Raw genomic sequence first — 26,113 nt, forward strand, 5'->3', positions numbered from 1 at the left:
AAGATCGCCGTCTACATTACAAATGGTTATGCATGAGACCGACTTGAGTTAAGGAACATTATTCATAACTAACTGTACATGTCCAAAGTGTCAGCATGCTGGGTACCCTCGCCTACTGACTAGTCTTCAAAGGGAGACTCCACGGAACATGTCACGACAAGCATCGGAGCTTCTGGAGCAGGATGAAGAGGGTATCTTCAGAGTCTTGAAATCATGGACGAATGTCTATTTGAATGATCCAATGATGAACACACTTCGTGGATGACACGAATGGGGTCATTCAAGAGATAGAGGGTTGGTTTTCTATGAAATCAGGGGACTTCTATTCAGCCGGTCTGTGCAAGATGAAGAGACGGTTTGAGAAATGACTCGGGAGTAACGGTCGGAGTAACTCGGGATGGTGGCTATGTACAGAAGTCGCCATGGACACGAAAGCAAAATAAGGTTTTTACACTGAATTAGTCTTAGTGATAATTAGAACTCGTATTCTCGAAACGTTTGTAGACCTACGAACTTTTAAAGTCCTTCTTAACACATTGGCTAGAATTAAGTTAAAGGTCACATGCAACCAAAAAATCAAACACAATTAAAACACATGTATCACTTATTCATGACATATAATATACATTGCTGCTTTAAAAAAAACAAATAAACAAAATTATAAGCGTACAATCGCGATTCAAAAGTGCGATATTTTGTACTTGGGCTTACTTCCCCCGAAACGAAGCCCTCGGGAGACCGAACCCAGTCATAGCGGGTGGATATGCACTCAAGTGTAACGACGGCTTCCGATTGGCTGTTTCATTTGCTGATATGCTGAGGGTTCATTGTGTGTACAGAAAGATATCTGTTTGATGGGCATTTTAGAAGTATAGCCAGTCACAGGAAAGTAAGATTCTGTATGGAAACAACTTCTTTATGTGTACTTGATGTATCGTTTCAGTATGGATTCATATACTGTTGTCACACAAAATCACATACACTAAAAGAAGTCGTTATCCATGAAGAATGTATATAGAGATGCTGGGTTTTGAAAATACATGTTCTCTGAATTTGCGCTCGATCCAATCAAAAATCATGTCAGTAGAGATGGTAAACTACTGCGTGACTGTAATCTGGCATTCGTCCAAGTACAAAGCAGGACTTGAAACTGACAAGAGTTTGCACCAGTTTTCGTCAGATCCAGTCATCCGAAAAAAATGAATGTAGTATGTTTGCAACCCACTGACATAAAAACATGTCATGTGTATCATACGTGCCTAATTACGTAATGTGGCAGACACGGGACTCGGGTGCACGAGTCATAAATCAACTTGTTTTCTTTATGTCGTATAGTCTGATAGGTGTTAAGTTCAAATTGCACGTGTTCAATGATTGAAGCTGTGTATTGCATGTTGTCTTTAGCAGACAGGCAGGCAGACACATAGGTGTGAATAAACCAGACACTGAGCTTTCTCTGTGACAGACACTGCTTACCACAAGCTTGTTTACGTAACGAGTAGATTATTTACTCGTTTGTGTACACCACCAAGATTAGACTACTGCTCACAACCTCAGACGCTAGGCATGCATACTGTTTCAAGCTCCGCGAACCTATTCACTGCGCATGCGTCACGGGCGCAGCGCAGCACAGGTACTGAAACCAGTTTTCCCCCCAGCGCTGGGGGGAATTTAGTGAAACGTTTGAACTCCGATTTCGCGGGCTTTTTTTCATCGCGTTTTTTTCAACTTTATAGGTTGAATTGGCATTTTTTATGATTTGTTTCGGTAAATGCATACCGAAAGGTACCAGAATCTGCAAAGTTGTGTTTTACGTTGCATGTGACCTTTAAGAAATCTTAGGGCTACGGACGTTTCGAGACCAAGGGCCCAGTACAAGATGCTTAGAGGTGAGGTAAGGGATGTTGAAACGGGACTTTGGGTTGCATGTTCAGTTATTGATTCAGCTAACATGGCAACGTGCGTGCATTATCAAACCAACATTTCTATCTTTTATACACCAGTATCTCACTATCTCACACCAGAAATGGGCGTCACATATTGTACCCATGTGAAGAATCGAACCCGGAGCGATCCCGCAATGCCATCCCAACACCCCACTACAGCAGGACTTTGTAATGCGAGGTAGTGTCCTGTCGCGATCATTTTCAGTGTGGCGTGCCACTATAAAGGTGTAGTTAATTGTTAGCGTTATCTCTTGGGTGGTCTTGCTCAAGTTCCATATCGGCACTCTCTCCCTTGACGACGTCGATATGGGGACAGGGTTGATGTCATCAAGACTCAACATGCCCAACTGGTGCACTCTCTCGCCTGTGTGTATTCCTGGATCGTAGGCACACAACTGCAAGCCATGGAATGGAGTACTTAGAGAGAGGTTCACCGCATGTACTGTAACTGACAACTACAGCGACGGCTTGGGGTGAAATGGCGTCCGCGTGGGACAGATATAACGAAGGAGTGAATGAGTTGGATTTTTCTCTTCTTTAAGCAATATCCAGCCATTTCACGGAGGGAGACATTGGAAATGGGATTTACACAATGTTACCATGCGGGGAATCGAACCCAAGCCTGCGGCGTGAAGAGTGAGAGCTTTAACCACTCAGCTACTCCACCAACCCACTTTTCGGGGGAACTTTTTCAATTACGTCCCGGTCCTTATCTTGTCGGTCCCTTGTCTTTGTAAACATTTCTGAAGATAGATTCTTTCATAAAACGTTTAATATATTAATGTAAACTTTAACGCGCTTGAAGTTGTACTTTTTCAGTTTAACGTAACATTGGATCACATGGATTTGAAAAATGTATTCACTTGATAATGAAATATCGTATTACTTACTTTGATTGACACAGCGTTTAGCGGGAATTCCAGTGGTTCGATCATATTGTGCTTTGAAAGGTTTTAAATGGCAAGTCATGTAAACCTAAATTCGCTCCCGTCTATATCCAGGATGTGGGTAGCTATATATGTCTTGTGACTCGCTTTCGTTCGCCAGACATCTCAGCGTTTGTCCCATTTCATAATGGTATATTGACCTTCATTACGCATGAACTCCAGCTGGTGTTTTAAATTACGCTACGATGGGGTAGACCCCAGTCTACGTAAACTTAGTCTCTGTATTATTCATTTAATTAGACTCGGGTAGAGCATTATAAAGTTCGCGGGTAATGTACAAATCGTATGACATCATCGTGGTATCAACTGACCTCATCTACTTGTCACGTTATCATTTGCCGCGAACGAATTCACGTAAATATAGTTGAAACTACACTGACACAAAAAAACATATTCCACCGAAAATAGTTCTGTATAATTATATTCCCAACGTGTCACCTGGTATGTTTGAGTTGAAAAGCTGACCGCTCATGTACAATCCATAGCCTTCGGTCTCAATAGGTGGCGGGTACGGTTTCAACTTTGTGTTATCAAATGATCGAATCTGGACCAGACAAACCTTTGGTTGACAGCCTCGAACCACGAAGTACGATGACAGGCGGTCAAACTGGGATCAAAATTATATCTTCAGTGTCATTGTATGTGCTGGAGGTCTTAATGCATAGATTGTCTTGCGGTTAACCCAAAATACACCGTGACATCATCTTAGGCACATCTTCTCAGCCTCCCGTGACAAGCATTGCTTACTATCGGTCAGTGGGAACATTCAGATAACGAAATCGCTGTTAAAGGCTTAGTATGTCTCACAGTCCATGAATCACATTATTTTCCCTATAACCAAGCCCCCTCTGCGAGGATAAAGCCTTAAATGAAGCAAGTCTAGATTTCTTAGAGTTCAGGTTCCTCTATATCTCTAGTGTCCCTTGGGCTCCTTTTCTATGTAGAAGGGTTAGTTTGTTACTGTCAAAATTATATATATATTCGCATTAGTGCATGAAAGGCTGAATCTCACCCAGTAAACTGGCATCATATAGACCTTATCAGGAGAAGTGATATGTTGTCATTTCAGATCATGTATCCTAAATCAGACTCCTTTTGTTTCCCCTGCCAGATAAGTTCGTTCACATCTGCAGGCTGTTTCGTCGCCGCCCACCGTATATCGAGTTACTCAGGCCGCATTATAACAAAACAACGCTTGACTCCTCCGCTGTCCCCATTCTTCTCAGCTAAAGCGTGCTCATGTGGAGAGGGCCTTCACAGGTATACTTCCATTCTCATGTCAGTGCACTTTAATTCTGATAGTATAAGATTAATTCTGATAGTATAAGACTGATTCTGAAATTTGGTCATGCTGTCGACAAATGCTGAGTCAAATCTACAAACGCTAGTTTAACGTACCTGGGAAAAATTCAGCATCAGGTGCATCATACTTTTCATACTGTGCACCTGCAGAACCAGAGTCTGATGATGTAGGAGCAAACGACGACATCCTGGACGGAGGCAGTGAGAGGCGAATGTTACTTCTCCTGGAGCTGGGGCTGAATGAGCGTTGTCAGAAGGCTGATACAAATGTCAAGGACGTTTTCAAGATACACACTTCTCAACACGATAACTGGGGACCGTCACACGCGCTGAGAAAGTGCTTGACTGAATTACCTATATTCGCTACGCATCCGCATCATGTTGTAGATACGATGTTATCTGACCGAGAGACATGTTATATATTCATTGGTAAACTGCTTAGGTTGATATGTTATTTAATGGAATACTATAATCTTTAACCAGTGACCATAATGGTCTCTGCATACACATATAATGGTTGGACTACTAAAGTGGCCGAGCACAATCCCGCGCCATTTTAGCAAATTACCAGAATTCAACCATACATATAGGGAGTGAGTATGGTTTTACGTAATTTCAAGGAATATCACGGCGAGAGACATCTGAAATGGGCTTCACACATTGTACCCCTGTGGAATCGAACCCGGGTTTTCGGTGTGACCAGGGAAAACACCCGCAACCCCACCACCCCAACCATACATGGATACAAATATACAAAACAATAAAATAAACGCAACTCTGGCTTCTTGTGAAGTTTTTAATAAAAGACATACACATGAACTTTTATTTTTACATATTTTTATGAGATTTCATTTTTCCCGAAACATGCGTTTCTTTTGCTGTTCAGTATATTACATTCAGTGAAGGAAAAGCAGCCACCTATCTATAGTTTCAAACATGGGTTGTAGTGAGTGAGTGAGTTTAGTTTCACGCAGCACTCAGCAATATTCCAGCTATATGGCGGCGGTGTCTAACATTGGTTGTAAGAGCGTGCAACAGCTAGGGCTATATGCTGTTTCCTCACTTGTTTGATGGGTGGTAAATATTACATCGATATCTACTGACGTTGTGCGAAGAAAATGCCACTGAAACGCACGTGAGTGATAGTCTTCCAGACATGCAGCATAAGGCGATGGCTATCTTCAAGATTGCAAACAATTCATGCGTGCTTGAATATAGTAATCGCGGTATACTATCATGACTATATGGCTAGGAGATACATTTATACAAAGTCACAGAGCGGAGTGGGACAATGGGCAGGGTGTATCTTGCTTCTGTGTGTGTTCAGACCACTGGCCACTCGTGAATGTTGACCCGGTGTCGATATGACTAACAGTGATTCGTTCTCCAACACACCCTAATGACTCCACTGAAACAGCCGGTACTGTACATACCTATAGAACAGGTAAAGTACTGATTTCGAGATTTCCTGATAATGGACGTTTCACTTTGAGTGAGTGCATGTTTAGTTTTACGCAACTTCTAGCAATATTCTATCAATATCACAGCGAGGAACACCAGAAATGGGCTTATGATTTAGTGCCTACGTGGGGAATCGAACCCGGTCTTCGGTGTGACGAGCGAACTCTTTAACCACTAGACTACACCACCGCTCCTTATATGAATACACGATGGCAGTTAGAAAGTGGTCAAATGCACCATAGTTGTCGTTAGAACCAACAAAATGGATTATAAGGCCAGGCTCGGTGACTGACAGCGCGTCATATGTACCCCGACCGCGTTGATCGATGCTCATGTCAATCACTGTATCATTTGGTTCAGGCCACGTCATCGACATCAGTCAGGTGTCATATCGTTCAGAACGGCGTTTGGAAAAAAATCGTTTAAAATGACCTGGAATATAATTGTCTGAGGCGTTAAGCGTCAAGCAAGTATAAACAAATTCTCTGTGTTTTGCTGTTCAAATCCTCGTCTTTAACCAAGAGAAACAATACATCCAACAAGAGTGAGTGAGTGAGTTTGGTTTCACGCCGCTTTTAGCAATATTCCAGCGATATCACGGTGAGGGGACACCAGAAAATGGGCCTCGCTCATTGTACCCATGTGGGGAATCGAACCCGGGTCTTCGGCGTGACGAGTAACCACTAGGCTACCCCACCGCCCACATCCAACAAGAAATGGTATATACCCTACATAAGGTTCCAAGTCCATTCAACAAAACCATTTTAAACAGTAAATGATAAAGTATGTTAAAATGCTTCTAATACATTTTGTGACGTGCTTGTATACATTAAACGTGCTCTACAAGGCTGAAAGGTGTCGGTGTCGTAAAATCAACGCTGAGACGCGTCTTTGAATACATCGTGAATAGAAGGAAGGTGAGCTGAGAGTATATTACGTTTGTTGTTCGTGGGTTGTTTGGCTGATAATTTCCCACACAGCAGTAACACATCTTTACTTAAATTGAGTAGCTATTGCCATTGCTCTTTTCCTCTGGCGACTTCCGGATGTGATCACGTGATACCTCTCTTATGTAATAAACCCCAAGAGATGTTATTACATGATTTAGCACCAAGCAAAAGTTACTGGGCTGAAGAGCTGGTCAACCATAATGCTGAAGTTGGAAGGTTTACCACTGCTTGCGAGGCGCATATGTGTTGGACAGATAGCCGGATTCGACCTTGAATCCTAGGGCGCTCCAGAGGACACTGACCCTATCATTTACTGGAGTGAGTGTATAATCGAGACTTGACCAGACAAACCAGTGAAGTGAAGTCTCACTCAGGATTATTACCTGGAACTGGAAGAAAGGGGAACTCAGACTCAGGATCAGAGCATCATAGCTGACAATGGACAATGCTAGAAAATGGACAAACTTTATGGAAAACAACTTCTTTATTATGAGAAAGTGATGTTTCAAGACTGATCCTGCTTGACATTGCAAAAATCCATATCGAAATGTGGCACTCTTTTAAATAAAGACGTTATCCATACAAGTTGCCTATTTTGTACTTCCCAGCTTCCAAGATGCCACTCAAAGAAGTTAATGGACAAAGCTCTTTAATGCCACATGACTCAACATCAAGCAGTGACAAACAATCATTGTAAAACAACCAGAGGTACAAGTCATGTCAGTAAGTCTCATTTCTCAGTCCATACATTCACTCTCATCATCTGCAATAATGCTGAAGACCTTCTTCAGGTCAAGCAAGGTTGCCCTCTCCTGTGATGGTGTTGTCCCAACCTCCACTTCCTCCATGGGAGGCCCTATCATGATCCCCCTACCTTTGGTTATCACCCTCACTGATGTCATTATCTTACATCTGCTCTCCTTCCCAAGACCTTCAAGTTGGACGTCTCTTAAAATATCAACTTCCTTCTGACATGCATATTTACTGCTCTCAGTGGAGTCTTGTTGAAGGATTTCCTGGCAAATGGTCTGCAGTTCAAGATCCTTGTCAACATCATCTCCAACACTCTGTGGAATGTCTTTGGTGAATTTAGAGATATTTCTGTTTTGTGTCTGAATACAATCAACATGCTCTTCAATATCATCTGTTTTTGATTTGTTTTCTTCGTCTATATGTTTATCTTGACTTTCTGTATACTTTTGTTCAGTCTTGTTAACATTTTCTTCATTTGTCTCAGAAGGTTGTGTTTCTTGTTTTTTTTCTATTGTACTATGATTTACCACAACAGCAATTGGTTTTGTCCGTTCAATGAAAAAAGGTGATGTTTCTGGCAGAATTGGAACGTATCTAGACATTGTTTTTTCCAGAACGATAAAACTGTTGAGAACATCACAGATCTTGATAATTTCATCCACATTTTGCTGTATGAGCCAGTCCTCCTTCATGCTGTCAATACCATCATAAGCCATAAGAAGGAAATACCTCAGCTTCAACAGTCTCCATCTTTGGTTTCTATATTCTGTTCTTTCAGGTTCTGATTCAGGCCACATGATAAGTGGGGAAAGAGTATTGAAGAAGATGGATATCCATTTGTTCAAAATTCGTGGCACGCTGGTGGGATCGATTTGAAATCGAAAAGCCAGGTCATAATTGTGGAGACCAAGTCTTAGTTTCATAAGAGTCAAAATGAATTCCTGGGAGTCTGAGATGTCATCGAGAGGAGGTGTTTCCAAACATACCGAAACATACTGATACAGCTCTACAAGGGAGGCAAACGTGTAACAACCTGTGTGGTGCAACACATTCCCCTTAGTCACCTTCGATCCTTTGTCCAAGAAATCGTAGGTGAGGCTTTTTAGTTTCTTTCTGTGTTGCATGAGTTCTCTGTTTAATCGTACACAATGCATATTGAGGTCATGAAGAACCAGTTTATCTGTACTTGACTGAACACCAGCATTTACAATGACTCTCCCCTTTCTCTGAAATGATGGACATATTCCACGTGCGCCCAATTCCTCCTTGAGCAGGCTTTTCATCTCTGACGGAGTTAACTGGATTTTCATTTGTTTCAGTGCTTTTTCAAAAGTATATTCTTTTGATATACCTTTTTCTGTCTGACACATTTTGGAATTTGGATCCTCGAACTCTGGAGGTGCTGATGATGAATCTGATAAGGTGAATGTCTCATCTACAAGAGGGTCAGGGTTTGCCTCTGTGCCCATTGGTGTTCCACATCTGAAACTGGCTTGAGGGCCACAAACAGAAGCATGTCCTGCCGCTGAGGAGTTGTCCTCTTGTGCTTGTGCCAATGTATTTACTTCAGGGCCTAGACCTTCTTGTTCTCCCACACTCTGAGTTCTATTCAACATATCAGCAGTATGACCATTGGAAATATGTGACATCTTGCCAACTTCTGAATTAGAACATCTTTGTCTCTGATCCAAACTAACACTCAAAGCTTTAAAATCACAACCATTCTTATGTATCCAGTTTGTGTTATTCTCTTTGTCACTTTTAGGACATTCAAAGTCAGCTGAAGGAAAAATAGTTCCAAGATTTTGATGTCTTTCCTCAGGACCACCTGAATTAACACACATCTCATCACAGAAGTCTTGGCTGTTTTTGTTGACTGCTGGTGCCACTGCCTTCTCATACTCATTGTCTTCAGGCTCTGTCTTGATTCCCTTCTCTGACATCATGACCTTCCCATCTGTCCTCACCACAGTGAAAGGACAAGTGTCATTTTCAGGAAAAGAACCCTGTTCGACTTTTTCTTCAGAGCAGAAGCTTTGTCCTTTGGAACATGAGGACTCCATATCCTCCTCTTCTTGAAGACATAATGAACCTGAATCAGACCAAGTTAACCCATTCTGGTTGTCCTCTGTTTTAATGTCAACACTGCTTTCTGACATTGGTTCCTGTTTGACCGAAAGATCAAAGTCATGACTGTCTTCCTCAGATTCCACTGCTCTTTCATTCTCGATCACAAATTCCTCATCCCTCTGTACAAATTCTGAATCTTGTTCTTGTTTGATTTCTTGCAATCCACTGCCTACATTAATCTTATTTCCAAATTTTCTTTTTAATCTGACAGCTTTTAATACCTGTTGTTCTTTGTGTTCGGCATGTTCCCGTGCACGCTTGAGAGCTTTCACCCTCTCCATGCCAAGTTGAAGATCTTCACTGGTGAAACCACATTCAAGCCAGTGTCGTTTCAATGATTTGAAGTTGGACTTCATTGTTTTCTCAGCACTGCCATTTTCAAACCTGGAAAGAAAAACCTGATAAATATACCATAAACAAGAGTCATCAGAAGATGACATATCCCCCCGGCCCCCACATGTTTGAAAGGACAAATAATCTGAGAGTTAATCATTGGTTTTTTTAGACTAAGTTTGAATTGTTTCAATGGAATTCATGAAAATTGTAAATGCCATATATCTGTAACCAGCAAAGTCACTATTTCAAGATCTGTCTCATATATCTGCCAAGATCTGTTGAAAGATATGAAATGGTTTTCGAGTTGTGCTCTGAGATCGAAGCCCACCCCTCCATTTTGAGACTAAGAAACGAAGTCAGCAACATGTTCATGGAATCAAGAAAAAAATACATCATAAAAAACTGTAAATAGCAAAAGGCACCACTTTGGGGTCTGCCACACATATCTACCAAGTAACACTGACAGATATTAAGATGTTTTTGAGTTCTGCTCCAGAAACCAAACACACCTCTCACTTTTGAGACAAAGTCTGAATCATTTCCATGGAAACCGAGAAACTAAGAAATCACGAAAACCTGTAACTAGCAAAAGGCACCATTGCTGCTTCTGATTGGTATATCTACCAAGTTTTGCAGAAAAATATTGAATGGATTTTGAGTTTAGTCTGAAACACTTCCATGGAAACCCAGCAAATAATAAATCACAAAAACCTGTAAATACAAAAAGGCACCACTTTAGGGCCTGCCACACATATCTAAAATATAGAACGGTTTTACATGCTGGGGGGATAAAAAGGGGGAACTAAGAAACTGAATGCAGCAAACGCTGTGGTGAAAGGGTGCATTATCTTAGAGATGTACATCCAATGGCAATGAAATTCTACATGAAGCATTACCAACATGCACACAGACATTAACCTCTGTAAACGTATTGAAGAACTCACAATCACTAATGCAACAGAGTTGAACACATACTGACAACTGCCTTGGAGGCAGTAACTCAATTAACAAACAAAATGGAAAATTGTGGGGGATGACAGGGTAGTCTGTCGTACAGACCCTGAAGTATATATGTCCAAGAAAGCCCACACAAGTCTAGAAAATGTGGCAAGTCTAGATTTCCTTAGCTTCAGGCTTCTGAAAATGAAGAAAGTCTCAGGGCTCCATTTCATTTTATTATTTTTTTTTCACTATGAACGTTTTTTCAGTAAAATATGTTCATTTCAGAGACTAGCTCTTAGTCTAACAGAAGGGGACATCATTGTGTAAGGTTGTCTGAATGTTAAGTAAATCAAAAAGTGTAATTGTACACCTGTGGGACAAGTACCCTCAAACAGGAGGGGTTGAAATGATACCTGGGCGTGCCAGATCAAACTCTACCTAAACAATAGGTTCAAATCAGCACCTGCCATCAATAGGGAATTACGTACACTCACTGGGTGACGAGGTTCACATGAACTTCATGCCAAAATTTGATATAGTGGACATTCACAGCAATTTCACATTCACAGTCATTTTCATCAGTTCCCTTATTTTTTGTCGCTAGTATAGAATAAAACCATAAATGCAGGTCTGATGTTCATGTGAGTTTGTTGTCAGGGCTTGATTTGCATCATACAAATTCTAGATCCATTGCTTCTACTGGAATGTGTAATGAAAGAGATCTGCTTTTGAATTTTTTAGATGTTTTATTTAAAAGTTTACCCACTCCAAAACTGACATGCACCTGTTTCAAGTTAGACTAATAACTGGGTTGCATTCTATACTGGACTGCACTAGTGCAAGTAACAAGGCACTAAATCGAGCCCTGGTTGTGTTAGTGAGTGAGTGAGTTTAGTTTTATGCCGCACTTAGCAATATTCCAGCTATATGGCGGCGGTCTGTAAATAATCGAGTCTGGACCAGACAATCCAGTGACCAACAACATGAGCATCGATCTGCGCAATTGGGAACCGATGACATGTGTCAACCAAGTCAGTGAGCCTGACCATCCGATCCCGTTAGTCGCCTCTTATGACAAGCATAATCGCCTTTTATGGCAAGCATGGGTTGCTGAAGACCTATTCTACCCCAGGACCTTCACGTGTCCCCTGATTGTGTTAAATGTTATTTCCAATAGTAAGTAAATCAATAGTAAGTAGGAGCATACCCATGGTGACACAGGTCTGATATCATCACCCCTTGGTGAAACCTGTGGTGATACATGTCTGATATCATCACTCCTTGCTGAAACCTGTGGTGATACATGTCTGATATCATCACTCCTTGCTGAAACCTGTGGTGATACCGATCTGATATCATCACCAAACCTGTGGTGATACAGGTCTGATATCACCTCTTGGTGAAACCTGTGGTGATACAGGTCTGATATCATCACCCCTTGGTGAAACCTGTGGTGATAAAGGTTTGATATGATCACCACACCTGAGGTGACACAGGTCTGATATCACCTCTTGGTGAAACCTGTGGTGATACAGGTCTGATATCATCACTCCTTGGTGAAACCTGTGGTGATACAGGTTTGATATCATCACTCCTTGGTGAAACCTGTGGTGATACAGGTTTGATATCATCACCACACCTGAGGTGATACAGGTCTGATATCATCACCCCTTGGTGAAAGCGGTGGTGAAACAGATCTGATATCATCACCCCTTGTTGAAACCTGTATTGATACAGGTCTGATATCATCACCCCTTGGTGAAACCTGTAGTGATACAGGTCTAATATCATCACCCCTTGGTGAAACGTGGACATGAGCAAGTGCTGAAAAACCTGGAAACACGACAAGGATGACATAAGAGACTTGTAACTTATCAGGTCAGTGAGTGAGTGAATTCAGTTTTACTCTGCTTTTAGCAATATTCCAGCAATACTGTGGTTGGCGATACCAGAAATAGGCTTTGCACACTCCACCCTGACAGGGAATCGAACCCAGGTCTTCAGTGAGACAAGTGAATGCTTCAACACTAGGCTACCCCACCGCCCCATCAGTTAATTGACATGTAGCATATGAGACAACTGTCCTCCCCTTGATTTGTATGAGAAAACATCACTAAAGACTGTAACAGTGTAAAGAATTGTAACAATTCTGATAACATTATCACAGCTATGGAATCCAAAGTGAAGGAACCAAGACTGAGTGGTTACAAGACATTATTTCAAACAACCTTCTTTGTTAACAAAGATCTTGAACTCAACATCATCACAATGTATGTGACATTTCACATGTAAGTGAGTGAGTTTAGTTTTCCGCCACATTTAGCAATATTCCTGTAATATCATGACGGGGTACATCAGAAATAGGGTTCACACATTGTATCCATGTGAAATTAAACCCAGGGTTTCAGTGTAGCCATTATAACTTGGTGTTCGCTCTTTCCAAAATATGCTACTATGATAACAGTCATTTCAAAATGAATATTGTGAAGTTAATTACTAGAGCAGAGATGACAAACATTTTAAGCATTTGAATCAAATTAATTTCAAACTTTACAGTAATATTGATTCTGTGAATGACTTCTTACTCAATCAGTGAGTTTAGTTTTAAGTCACACTCACCAATATTCCAGCTATATGCCGGTGGTCTGTAAATAATTGAGTCTGAATCAGACAATCCAGAGATTAACAGCATCAGCATCGGTCTTCACAGACGGGAACCCATTACGTGTAAACCAAGTCAGTGAGACTGACCACCCAAACCTGTTAGTTGCCCTTTAGGACAAGCATGGGTTACCAAAGGCCAGTATTCTAACCCAAACCTTCACAGGTAAAACAAGTTCAGAAATGTTGATGCAAACTATTTCATTCATATGACGACATAAAACTACTTAATATCTAACCCTGGGTGTCAGCTTAGGGTCAAATCTGACCACTTGCATATAGTCCTCTGAACAACCAAGCAACCTGTGCCACCCTGTGCCACACGCAAAACACAATGCATCTACTCTACTGTGGAATATCCATTGGCAAAATACTTTATATAACAGGAATGTTGACTTACTCTCGAAGAGTATTTCTCAGTGCCTTTATATCATGAACTGTAGATGATGGAAGAATAGATGGAACATAGTCTGGATGTGCAGAGAAGTTGGACTTGAGGCCTGGAAAACATTTACAAGAGGTAAGAATTATAAATGTAATTGTGCAAAAAAATCTCAACATTCTTGACAAAAGAGTAGCAAGTGTGTTAATAATTGACTGACATTATTTCACCCATATGGGGATAAGATCAAGGTGTGATCATTACAAGTATGTCACAAATACATGAAATAACTGCAGGCCCAGAGGCCCAGCATCGAATTTTCTTATATCAAGTCAGCAGTTTCAAATGTTTGCAGGCACTTTCTGCCTTCAGTAAATTATCTGTCAATTTTTTTTCAACAGGAATTTGATGTCATTCCATATTTCCAGTTTTGCACTGGTTATATTGATAGAATTAAACAGTGCAGTCTATTTTGTTTCGTTGGTTTAACAAAATGGGCCTGCTGATTTTAAAGCCTGCAGGTGGCAGCAGACCCTGATGACCAGCTGGTAAATTAAAGTGCTGCAAGCACTGATTAAAGGTATTTGTAAATGCAATGTTGTCAAAAATGTCAGTATGACAAGTTGTGTAAATACTGCCTAAAACATTTAGTGTAGGAAACTAAAGCAATGATGCTTTGTCGGTGTAAAAGAAACCCCAATATACACCAGGTGACTGAGTCTCACCATCTGAAGCAATTACAGCCAAACACAGTAGTGTCAAACTTATGGTTTTCGCAAAGCAAAACCTGCATCCTTTAGTATTAACCCTTTATTTATCCATTTTCCAGCTGTGTCAAACATTGCATAATTTTACGAATTTAAGAAAGTCCCTTCAACTTCAACACAGCCAGTTACAGCCAAACCCTGTAGTGTCGAACTTACACTTGTCTCAAAGTAAAACCAAGGTCCTTTCGTATTAATCTTTTATTCATTCACTTTTCGGTTGTATCTTGGTCCCCTCACCTGATATAAAGTGTTTGACTGTTGTATCTTGGTCCCCTCACCTGATATAAAGTGTTTGCTGCACACATACAGATTATCAGCCAGGAAACCTGTCCCCAGTCTCAGGGCATCTCTCCACCGCTGCTGCAGCTGGTCGTCATCCTGGGGGATGGGGTAGAAGGTGGTCAACCAGTCTCGGCTAGACACAGATCCACAGTGAGCCACACAGCAAACCTTAGCATTCTGGAAGAGATTAAAGTGTTAGTTTGGTTAATGTGGGAGGAAATGCCCAAAGTGATGAAGGTTTGAGACCTTTTCCACCTTGGAGTGAGTGAATATTGCTTAATGCCGCATCAGCAATGTTACAGCTATTCACGGCCTTTTCAACTTTAGCATCCATGGTCATGAGAATGTCAATGTAAAGGCAACAGAAAAGCAGCAAAACCTTGCGAGGATGTAATTTAAAAACTTGTAAATTCCAATAAGCATGATGGTTTAGATTATTGGACAAATCAAACTTTTCCTTTCGGTTGCAAACAACACAAATTATTTTGAAGATAACTTATCATTTTTCACAAGCTGCAATTCTCAAATAACAGGACAATATTGCACCTAAAAAGTCACAGAAAGGTTCACTGACCATTAAAACTTGAAGAGTGAGTTACTCTTGGTTGTGTCAGGTTCTAAATCTAAATACATAATGATGGCTTATCAAACCTTTACCCTGTCAGATAGGTCCTCATACATGTGGGCCTCCTCACTGCTGTCAGTGTCCTTGAAGGAAGAGAGTTATCAGATAATAAGTTGCCAAAAGGTAATCAATCACAATGATCAATATTCACTTTCATTCATGGCATTGTTGGATAAACAGACAGTTGGAATACAATCTGATGACTGAATTGGATTCTATACCACTTTTAGCAATACTACAGCAGTATATGTCGTGAGACACCTGAAATGGGCTTCACACATTGTCCTCATGTCAGGATTCAATGTCGGAACGATCTTTGCTGTCACAAGCAAATGTATTATTCACCAGGCCACCCTAGTGCCCTTACAACCTAACATGTACATGATGGTCAGGGTAAAGTATTGGCCCTCAGTAACCCATGTTTGTCATAAAAGATGAATAACGGTATCAGGTGGTGAGACCCACTGACATGGCTAACACATGTCATGAGTTCCCAATTATGCATATCGATGCTCATGCTGTTGGCCACTGGATTGCCTGGTCCAGACTTGATTGTATACACTAAAAATTACAGACCGCCATCATATAACTGGAATATTGTTGAGTGCGGTGTAAAATCAAAATCACTCACTACAAAGTGATAAAGAATAATTTCCACTGGAAGATACCATCATTTTCTTGTTAATCATAATGTAAATTGTCTTTTCAGATCAATCTCAATGAAATCAGATCCTTTGCCATGGTTTCATACATATTATATATCGAGATTATCCATGTGAAAATCATGGGCCTAATGCTGCTTTGAACAGCATGTTGAATAATGTCTTGACCTGTGACCAGTTATCGCCAACACCTAGGTGTCTGTAGTGTTTGCACAGACAGCTTGATTTTTAAGTGTCGTAGCCTATCGCCTTTGTGGTGTGTAATTGCGGAAAATACTACGATGCAAAAGTCAAGCTGTCTGTGCAAGCATTACAGCCTGGCGTTGGCGACAACTGGTACGCAGTCATAACTAGTCGCTACTTTCTACAAAAATGCTGATATTTACTCATTTTCATGCATGTTTACCTCTGATGGTTCCTCTATTTGAAAACATATGGGGTCTGGGCGAAGCTTGGTCGGGCCATCACCCCCAACAAAATGTGTGGCGCACAGGTAGCACTTGTTAAAATTTTTCTCCACAAAACTGACACTGACGTCGCGTCTTCCACATGCATCCAACCATTTCCGCACTCGTTTACGGATTCTTTGAGTCAACGGTTTCGGAAATGGTACAAAAGTAATATTGTCACTACCTGCCGTCTTATCAGTATATTTGCAATTGCCATACAGGCAGTGTATTGATGGTTTCATTGTAGCTGGCACGCTTCATGCACGTGACATGTCAACATGAATGCTTGTTCACAAATTCGCTTCGTTCTCTAAGGAAGAATTTGGCATGGCTATCTAGATCTAGACTTGGAAGTTTGTATAAACTCTCAACATTACCAAGTCTTGTAGGGAAGGACAGAGGTGACTGCAGGGGACTCGTTGAAGCGATGCGCGGAGTATTCAAACTCCATGCTGCAACGTAGGATGTGTGCGCGATTTCAAACAGTATTAGAAAATAATGTGAGGAGTTTGGAACAAATATGCTGTACTGAAGGATGACGCATAAATAAAGTCTACACGCATGCGCATGTACTGGTTGGCACTGGTGTGTAGCGAGGACGTCAAAATAAGTGTTAATTTGTATCATTTCTAAATGCAGATCTAACAGTTGACAATGGTAACAACTTGCTGTGTTCCGAGATGTAAGAACAGATTCAATAAGCACTCAAGCCTAGAATTTTACAGGATTCCTTGCGACCTTAAAACAAGAACCAAATGGACACTGGCAATATACAAAGATGCGAGCGTCACACCAAGCAAATGCAGCCGTATATGTGGGGATCATTTCATCACAGGTACATTTAGTAAATAAGTTGTGTATGCTGAGCTGACACAAGAGGGACTAGCCACAATTAATAGTTTTACAGCCTTGACTGCAAAACCACTCAATTGCACCAGGGAGACGGTATAACCTTTTTGTAGATTATCCCAGATTTCATGTTGTAAATATAGACAGTTTTGGGTATTTTTATCAATGACAGGTGGATTTTTTCCAGTCACAGTCAACATGCAGAGAGAATGTAAAAAAATAAATTCACTGTTAAAAAACAGCCAAGGCTCCTTAAATACAATGATTATTCCCAATGCAGGATATTAACCATCCCAAAACACACTCGGATAATAATGTACATACACTTGGAAAGACTTTCGCCGTATACCCCATAAATTTTATTCTAGTCAAATGATTTCACCTGAATTAAATATTCCTCATCTGATAAGAATGAGTTTTAACTGGTTTCTTTAATTGTATTTTAATATTTTGAAAAACTTCAAGAAATTCCACTCAAGGAAATGTTTCCTCATTGTTAAAAGTTAGGACGGATACAGGCGGAAGTATTACCATACACTCGGTTACAACGGTACCTGCCACACTAACTGGTTTGGTTTTAATTAGTTTTTCTTGTGGCTGATGAGACGAGAGTATATAAAAAGAAGCTCGGTACTCATGCACAAGTTACATCATTACATTTGTACTTGATTTGTTTGATTTCAAATAAAGACAGATGTACATTCAATAATGTTATTTCCTCTTGAAATTTTAGCAACAAATTGATTGAAACTTGGAAGTGATTTTGTTTCACATTGTTGTCTCCCCTGCATACATGACAATCAAATGCCAGCAATTGACAATGGTATGTAAAATTTACTGTTTCATTGGAAAATACTAGGATCTGCCAAGTAAGAGTCAGTCATTGTGTCTGCCAATGCAACTGTGGATCACAATATAGTTGCCCATATTAAAATTATTGTAATGAATATGTTTTACCTAGCCCTTTTGTATATATAAAAGCACCTTGATTATTACATGTGAAAGGTGACTTGAATAGATATTTGCAAATATGGAAGTAATAATATACTTACCTCTGAGTTCGCTGTGTAAATTCTCAAAAAATGGTGTCATACAGCACAAGGCCTCGTCACTCCTCCAACCAGGAAACTGTAGACTACTGGTGGGTGTGGCCAATTGTTTTTGATGTATGTAAAACTAAATGTTGAATAAATCAATGGCGATGGGATCACTTGTAATTTATTTAAGTGATATATAGTAAACCCACTCATGATAACACTCCCTACATGGGTGATGAAATATGTTATGAGAAGGATTTTGTTGAAACTCATAAATGGGTGAATCAGTCTTGCCATATGAGAATATTTGTGTTATTGCATGTACATATACCATGTTTACAGGCATGGAGGTATGTTACGAGATAACTAACACTTTCAATTAGTATCCATTTGGTGTATATATACATATATGCTCATCATGCAAGAGACCTAGGTTTTATGGCCAACCGGGTACAATGCCAAGCCTAATTCTTTTGTTACCTTCCATGATACCTTCTTGGAATATCATGAAAAGCAGCATAAAAACTTACAGTCTCACCTGTTCACAAGGATTCAGAAATTGAAATGGTCATTATCAATCACAGTATGGCACATGTATTTGGAAAGCATGTAGGCAAATACTGTAAGTTAAAAGTTCTTATTATCAAGCTCATTGTAACTCATATGTGAGTACCCATGAGTTACAATTGGTTTTCAGGAACCCATTCTGGTTGGAAGAGGCAGCTATTATGATCAGGTGTTAAGGGATGCTGTCCTAGTTGACACTTGTCATTGAGTCCCAGATGTGCAGAACAATGCTATTGATGCCTGGATTGCCTTGTTCAGACTTGATTATTTACAGACAGCCACAATAATTATTATATACTTATGATGTACCTGGAGATGGAATATTTCACAGTGTGCAGCATTAAATAGGGGGATTTCTAGTACTAGAATTTGTACTTTACTAAGAAAGTGAAATCCCAAATATGACATTTGTTGCATTTGACCACTTTCTAAATGGCATCGTGTAATCAAGATGGCTATTTTTCATTTATTGCCCTACCTGGTTAAAGACCTTTCACAGTGAACTATTGTCTATTTGGGATTTCACTTACTTAGTAAAGGCACCTAATCGCCAGCAAGAAAGTGAAAGAAAGTGAAATCCCAAATATGACATTTGTTGCATTTGACCACTTTCTAAATGGCATCGTGTAATCATAGCTTTCGGCCGTGGGAGCCATGCCAATTTACACTCATCAGAGGGGTACACAAAGTACGCAGTCTAGACTACCAGTTGTCCGACTTTCATTTTTGTGGAAGTCACGGTGGCTGAGCGGGCTAGGCGGCTGACTTTGTGTGCTGGCGATTAGGTGCCTGACTCTGAGGGTGCGGGTTCGAATCCCGGATGGGACTCAACCGAAAAAAGTACTAGAATTTGTACTTTACTAAGAAAGTGAAATCCCAAATATGACATTTGTTGCATTTGACCACTTTCTAAATGGCATCGTGTAATCATAGCTTTCGGCCGTGGGAGCCGTGCCAATTTACACTCATCAGAGGGGTACACAAAGTACGCAGTCTAGACTACCAGTTGTCCGACTTTCATTTTTGTGGAAGTCACGGTGGCTGAGCGGGCTAGGCGGCTGACTTTGTGTGCTGGCGATTAGGTGCCTGACTCTGAGGGTGCGGGTTCGAATCCCGGATGGGACTCAACCGAAAAAAGTACTAGAATTTGTACTTTACTAAGAAAGTGAAATCCCAAATATGACATTTGTTGCATTTGACCACTTTCTAAATGGCATCGTGTAATCATAGCTTTCGGCCGTGGGAGCCGTGCCAATTTACTCTCATCAGAGGGGTACACAAAGTACGCAGTCTAGACTACCAGTTGTCCGACTTTCATTTTTGTGGAAGTCGCGGTGGCTGAGCGGGCTAGGCGGCTGACTTTGTGTGCTGGCGATTAGGTGCCTGACTCTGAGGGTGCGGGTTCGAATCCCGGATGGGACTCAACCGAAAAAAGTACTAGAATTTGTACTTTACTAAGAAAGTGAAATTCCCAAATATGACATTTGTTGCATTTGACCACTTTCTAAATGGCATCGTGTAATCATAGCTTTCGGCCGTGGGAGCCGTGCCAATTTACACTCATCAGAGGGGTACACAAAGTACGCAGTCTAGACTACCAGTTGTCCGACTTTCATTTTTGTGGAAGTCGCGGTGGCTGAGCGGGCTAGGCGGCTGACTTTGTGTGCTGGCGATTAGGTGCCTGACTCTGAGGGTGCGGGTTCGAATCCCGGATGGGACTCAACCGAAAAAAGTACTAGAATTTGTACTTTACTAAGAAAGTGAAATCCCAAATATGACATTTGTTGAATAGCCATCTTGTTGGTATTTTAGGATTGTCTTTTGTCATGAATCATTTCTATCATATATTTTTTAATAATTGTCAGGAATGAGGAGCCCCGATCCAAGCCATCCAGACTTTGTTCCATCTCTGTTTCCATCAACAACTCCTGAAGAACATCAAGCACTCAAAGACAAATATGCCTTGTAAGTTTTTTTGTCTTCATGATGGAAATATCACAAACAGTAAATCTAGAAGCTGTATGTAGGTGTTGTATTTGATATTAATAGGATACTTCTCAGAGTCAAGACTTGACTAAATGGCCAGTGATGCCTTCAAACGTCTGTATAGAAGCATTCAGAGAAGTATGTCTGATTTGTGACTTGAAATGTGCATGAATGGGCAGCTGTAAATGGTAATAAAAATGCAACATCTGTCTGTGAGATATATTTTATATACGCTCAGTGTCGAAAGTAAACGCTTTTACAGGATGTTTGTTTTTTTGGTGTGTAGCCTGCCAGTCAAGATGAACACTTCTGAACTTAATTAGTGAAGACATGAAGCAGAATTAATTCTGAAAGTTGAGATGTGTTGGCACAAGCATCCTTAACACTTAGAGATCACCCAGGGTGGTTCTTGTCAGATACATGCTGGTGCAGTATCACTGTAATATGCAAATTTTTAACCAATTATGACATGTTCACATTTCTAGATTTCGGAAAAAGCAAGAACAGTCTCTGTCAGCAGCTTACAATGATCTTAATGCAGTGAATGAACTGTGGCTGGAAAAGGGATGGAATCAAGACTCCATTAACAAATTGTTCTCTGGTGATAGAAGTCTCAGATCACAGAACCATTTCCAAACATACACACCAAACTCTTTGACAAGTACTCTTACACAACCACAGCCATCAAAAGACTACAGTCCAATAAATTTTGTGCATTCACCTACAAGCCAGAAGGCACAAGACAAGTTTCTTATTCTGCAAGCAGTCGGTCAGAGGAAAATGGTGGTTCGTCTGGCTCAACCTGGCAAATATGGTGCTTCTATTGACCCATCTCAAGAAGGGCCGGCCAACAGAAACACTATGAAGGATGGCATATACATGTATATAAAATCATTCGAAAAAACTGCTATGACTCATCAACTGGAAATGCCAGAAATACCAGTGAAGAAAGATAAGTGTACTCAGTTTGATGCATACATAGATGCTCCTGAAAATAGTAGTCCCGTGGAGGAATGTCCTTGTAGGCTTGTAGTAGGTATACAAGGCCAGGCAACTGTTCAGGAAGGGTCTCCACAGGTAGAAGTTAAGGCTCGATATTGTGAAAACTGTGTGAGACAAGAAACTGAAGATGAGGCATCATCTATGGACAAGTCCTTATCTGTAGTGGCTAATTCAACTGAAACTAAACATGGCAACATAGGTGGAAATGAACTTAGCTTTAATGGAATGGAAAACAGTTTTGATAGATGTGCTCCAGAAGATAGTGATAATGTTGACCAGAGAGAAGAGGTAATGGACACATCAGCATGTACTGTACAAGAAAGTGGGAAAATACTGACAGAGAAGGAGATAGAACCAAACTGTGGTCATATTCAATACACGTCTGCAAGGGATCATGCATACCATCACAATGGTATGAACAGACCAGTAGAGATTCATATCTTAAAGTCTTATGATGTATCATCAGATGCAATCTTGAGTGCCAGTGAGAGATTCATTGACACTTCTTCAAGCCCGTCTTATAAATATGAATTTCAGGTTGTTTTGGGACAAAATGTTGTCAAAAGGAAAAAGTGTTTAAAAGATGCTTCTTCCCAGACTGACACCAGTGGTTGCAAAGATCAGGTGATAATGGAAGTAGAAAGACTAACTTTGGTTGAAGAAATGCTTCAACTCCATGACAAGGTCGTGGCAAGGTCGTACACAATGGCTTCTTTTCATAAGAACCAGGTAAAGGTGCAGTTTTACTCTGGGTTTCCTAATTTTGAGACTTTAAAAGAACTTTTTGACTTTTTATTACCCCACATGAGTCACCTCCCTCATCTAGGTCCCACCCGCTTTGAGTTGTTCATTTTCACTTTGATCAAACTCAGACTAGGGATCAAGGTAAAGGACATGGCTTACCAACTTGGAGTCCCAACTGCTAAACTGTGTTCAGCAATTAAACAAATGTTTGATGTGATGTATTGCTGTCTTTCACCCTTGATTGACCTTCCTGAACCGAAATACCAGACTGTTAATTTTTTTTGGGAGAAAATTTACCACCTTAATTCAAGGTACTTCATCCTACAGCATGTCCAAAGCAATCTGAAGAGCTCTGACTCATGGTTAAAAGCAAAGGGAGTGAAGGATGTGGTATTGGTGTGTGATGCCCTCAGCCAGTTTTATGTTGCTGGGGAGGGAGATGCTGCAGATACAGATACAGTGAACATTTGTGATCCATTCCAAGTTCCTGAGTTCTCTGAATCAGAATCAGAATCAGACACAGAAACTGATTCAGCATCAGAATCAGACATAGATGCAGGTGCCAAAAGAGACATGGGAGTAGAGGCACATACAGGCAACATCAGCAACTCAAGTGAAAAAGATGTGCTTAGCAACATTGGGAATCAGCAAAAAGGATGTTCTGTACTTCTGGATATGCCAGTTAGAGATTCCTTTTGTGATGTCCCTGATGACCTTCCCATGTCTAGGAACAATTACAGTAACTATGACGACTTTGGCAGCCAGTCTGTTGACAATGCTGTAATCAACCAGGTGGGTTTGGAGATTGCGTCTACCTTGGGCGAATCGGAGGACTCTGTCAACTCCAGTCAGTCCAAGGAGATGGACACTCTGCTATGCTCTGACCCTTATCAGGATGTGATGGTTGTGGACACTCCTTCAGAACCATGTGATAGTCAATGGACTTTACCCCAGGTGGGTGTTGATACTTCGGGTAATGGATGCAATACTGGCAAAGGTGTTGAGATGAAAGGTAACACTGGTAGCCAGTCAGCAGATGATTCGTCTCAAAAGAGGACTGAACTGACCATTTCATCAGAAAATATTTCACCTGAAAAAGAGCATGGTAAGAAACCACCGTCTGTCCTCCATGATCATTGCCACTTTCAAGAAGAAAGTGCTGTAAGTGTGCTCATGAATGACAATGTTCTTGTGTATCATATTCGCGAAAATGATCAGGAACCGGACTATCTGGAGAAACGTATTGAAATTATGGAAATGTTAATGAATGATCATTCATATCGCGGTTCAGACAAAACGGCAGACAGTAGGAAAAAACTGAAAAAGGGGCAATTAAGAAGTCTTCATTATGATCATTATGATCATGCATATTCCTGCAGAGACAAAAGAAAACTGGAAACACCACCACAAAGTGTGAAGAATTTGCAATCTCATGGTGATTGTGAAGTTTTGAACCCCTGTGAGAAGCGACCGCGCTTACTCTGTGGACGAGAGTATGGTAAAAATGGCAGAAAGTGTGATCATAAACAATAGAAATGTTCCACAAGTGTTTGGTTTCAAGCTAGTCTGGTTGGGGAATGCGTAAATGACTTAGCCCTCATTCTTTGTACAATAATTTGAAGTTATGGGTCAATGGCATTTGTCCCTTTGTGGCTCTTTTATCTAAAATATTGCAGGTCAAAGTTACAACCCCTAGATGAGTAAGGATCTGACCCTCAAGATACTGAATTTTTAATATGATCATCAATTTGCTTTTACCATTCCACAATCATACACCTTTGACATATTTGTATTGTTTTAACGGGTTCAGAATTAAAATATGTCCAGCAGTCGGAGACTAATAAAATACAGGAAGGATGTGTATATGTCACAGTTTAGGTGCATCTGTGGCAGTGTTGATGATTTTGGCCCTGTAGCGGTAGTAAAATGATTTTTCAACACCAGACTGACTGGGGAGGTTTTGTTGCCTTATATTGTGCATGAAGTTTTGTTGGCAAATGCTTCGTATCAGAGATCTGTATTATCTGGACATCCCATACATAAATAAATACAACTATGTCTTAAATGATGTGATCCTACAAGGAAAACATGTGGCATTTGAAACAAAACAAGAAAACAAAAAATGACTGCATCCATTGGTAGCATGAACCGGAGAACTTGTTGCAGACACTGCTTACACAAACTAGAGAACATGTTGCAACCGTTGGTAACACAAACCAACCCGATCGCATTTTGTCGATCTTGGTCACGCGACGAATCTCGTTTTGCACAAACAAGACATTGTCACTCAAAAAGTAGAGGTGTTGCAGACACTGCTTACACAAAGTAGAGGTGTTGCAGACACGGCTTACACAAGTAGAGAAGGTGCTGCAGACAGATGGTAGTATTGTGTAGTCGACATAGTCACAGAAACAAAAGAACGTGTAGCAGACATTGGTAACACAAACCACAGATTGTGTATCAGTTTATGGTCACACAAACCAGAAGACAAGTTGCAAAATTGTAAAAAGATGGTCGCACAAAGCGGAGAACGTGTACCAGACATTGCTCACACGAAGCAGAGAACGTGTATCAGACATTGCTCACACGAAGCAGAGAACGTGTAGCAGACATTGCTCACACAAACCAGAGAACGTGTATCAGAGTTTGCTCACACAGGTCAAAAAACGTGTAGTACACATTGGTCACACAAACCAGAGAACGTGTACCAGAAATTGTCACACACACCAGAGTACGTGACGCAGACACACACACACACCAGAGAAAAAGTGTGGCAGACACTGGTCACACACACCAGAGAAAATATTTCGAAGTTTGGGCTCAGAGCAGACATTATTGACATTTGGCACTCAAAGCTGACAATATATTGCAGTCATAGACCACATAAACAGCTGGCATCGGTGTAATGGTGGTGTCAACAGTTTCGATGGAAAGTATCGGATGGCGTGCATCCTCGATACCACATATCGCTATTCCATTTTGAGTGAGTTTAGTTTAAAGCCGCGCTCGACAGTATCTCAACTATATGGCGGCGGTTTGTAAATAATCGAGTCTGGACCAGACAGTCCAGTGATCAACATCCTGAGTATTGATCTACGCAACTGGGATACGATGACATGTGTCAACCAAGTCAGCGAGTCTGACCATCCCGTTCGTCGCCTCTTACGACAAGCCTGCGTCCGTGTATATAACTCTAAATCCTCGCCATGCGGTGTTGCAATTATTGGTCTATTTGCTCTACATTCTGTATAGATACGCTGAATGAAACAGGACATAAAATGGACCACAATCTAGACTAACATCCAGTCTCTGAATATATATAATTTGGATAGT

The 26,113-nt window shown here is 40.8% G+C and overlaps 2 protein-coding genes and 1 pseudogene across 3 annotated transcripts in view; 1 reads left to right on the forward strand and 2 right to left on the reverse strand.

Moving 5' to 3' along the window:
• Positions 1 to 4,540, reverse strand: part of LOC137273898 (xylose isomerase-like) — a 15,953-nt gene extending 11,413 nt beyond the window's left edge. Inside the window, exon 1 of the mRNA XM_067806796.1 lies at positions 4,292 to 4,540. Within this exon, the coding sequence (XP_067662897.1) occupies positions 4,292 to 4,382 (91 nt within the window). The 5' untranslated portion in view covers positions 4,383 to 4,540. The remainder of the gene's footprint in view (positions 1 to 4,291) is intronic.
• A 2,531-nt stretch (positions 4,541 to 7,071) lies between these two features.
• LOC137272648 (uncharacterized) lies at positions 7,072 to 17,042 on the reverse strand. Of its 2 annotated transcripts, none has more exons than XM_067805045.1 (5): positions 16,973 to 17,042; positions 15,517 to 15,567; positions 14,856 to 15,036; positions 13,829 to 13,928; positions 7,072 to 9,873 (listed from the first exon to the last, which is right to left on the reverse strand). In XM_067805045.1, the coding sequence occupies exons 2-5, from the start codon at positions 15,538 to 15,540 to the stop codon at positions 7,344 to 7,346; spliced, it is 2,835 nt and encodes a 944-aa protein (XP_067661146.1). In that variant the 5' UTR covers positions 15,541 to 15,567; positions 16,973 to 17,042; the 3' UTR covers positions 7,072 to 7,343. The 2 variants fall into 2 exon arrangements, with proteins under 2 accessions (XP_067661146.1, XP_067661145.1); XM_067805044.1 differs by having other exon boundaries at positions 16,553 to 17,042.
• Positions 17,043 to 17,236: 194 nt separating this feature from the next.
• On the forward strand, positions 17,237 to 24,412 carry LOC137272649 (uncharacterized; annotated as a pseudogene).
• Positions 24,413 to 26,113: the final 1,701 nt, after the last annotated feature.

The sequence above is a fragment of the Haliotis asinina genome, chromosome 2 (assembly GCF_037392515.1).
Source record: "Haliotis asinina isolate JCU_RB_2024 chromosome 2, JCU_Hal_asi_v2, whole genome shotgun sequence".
Lineage (NCBI taxonomy): Eukaryota > Metazoa > Mollusca > Gastropoda > Lepetellida > Haliotidae > Haliotis > Haliotis asinina.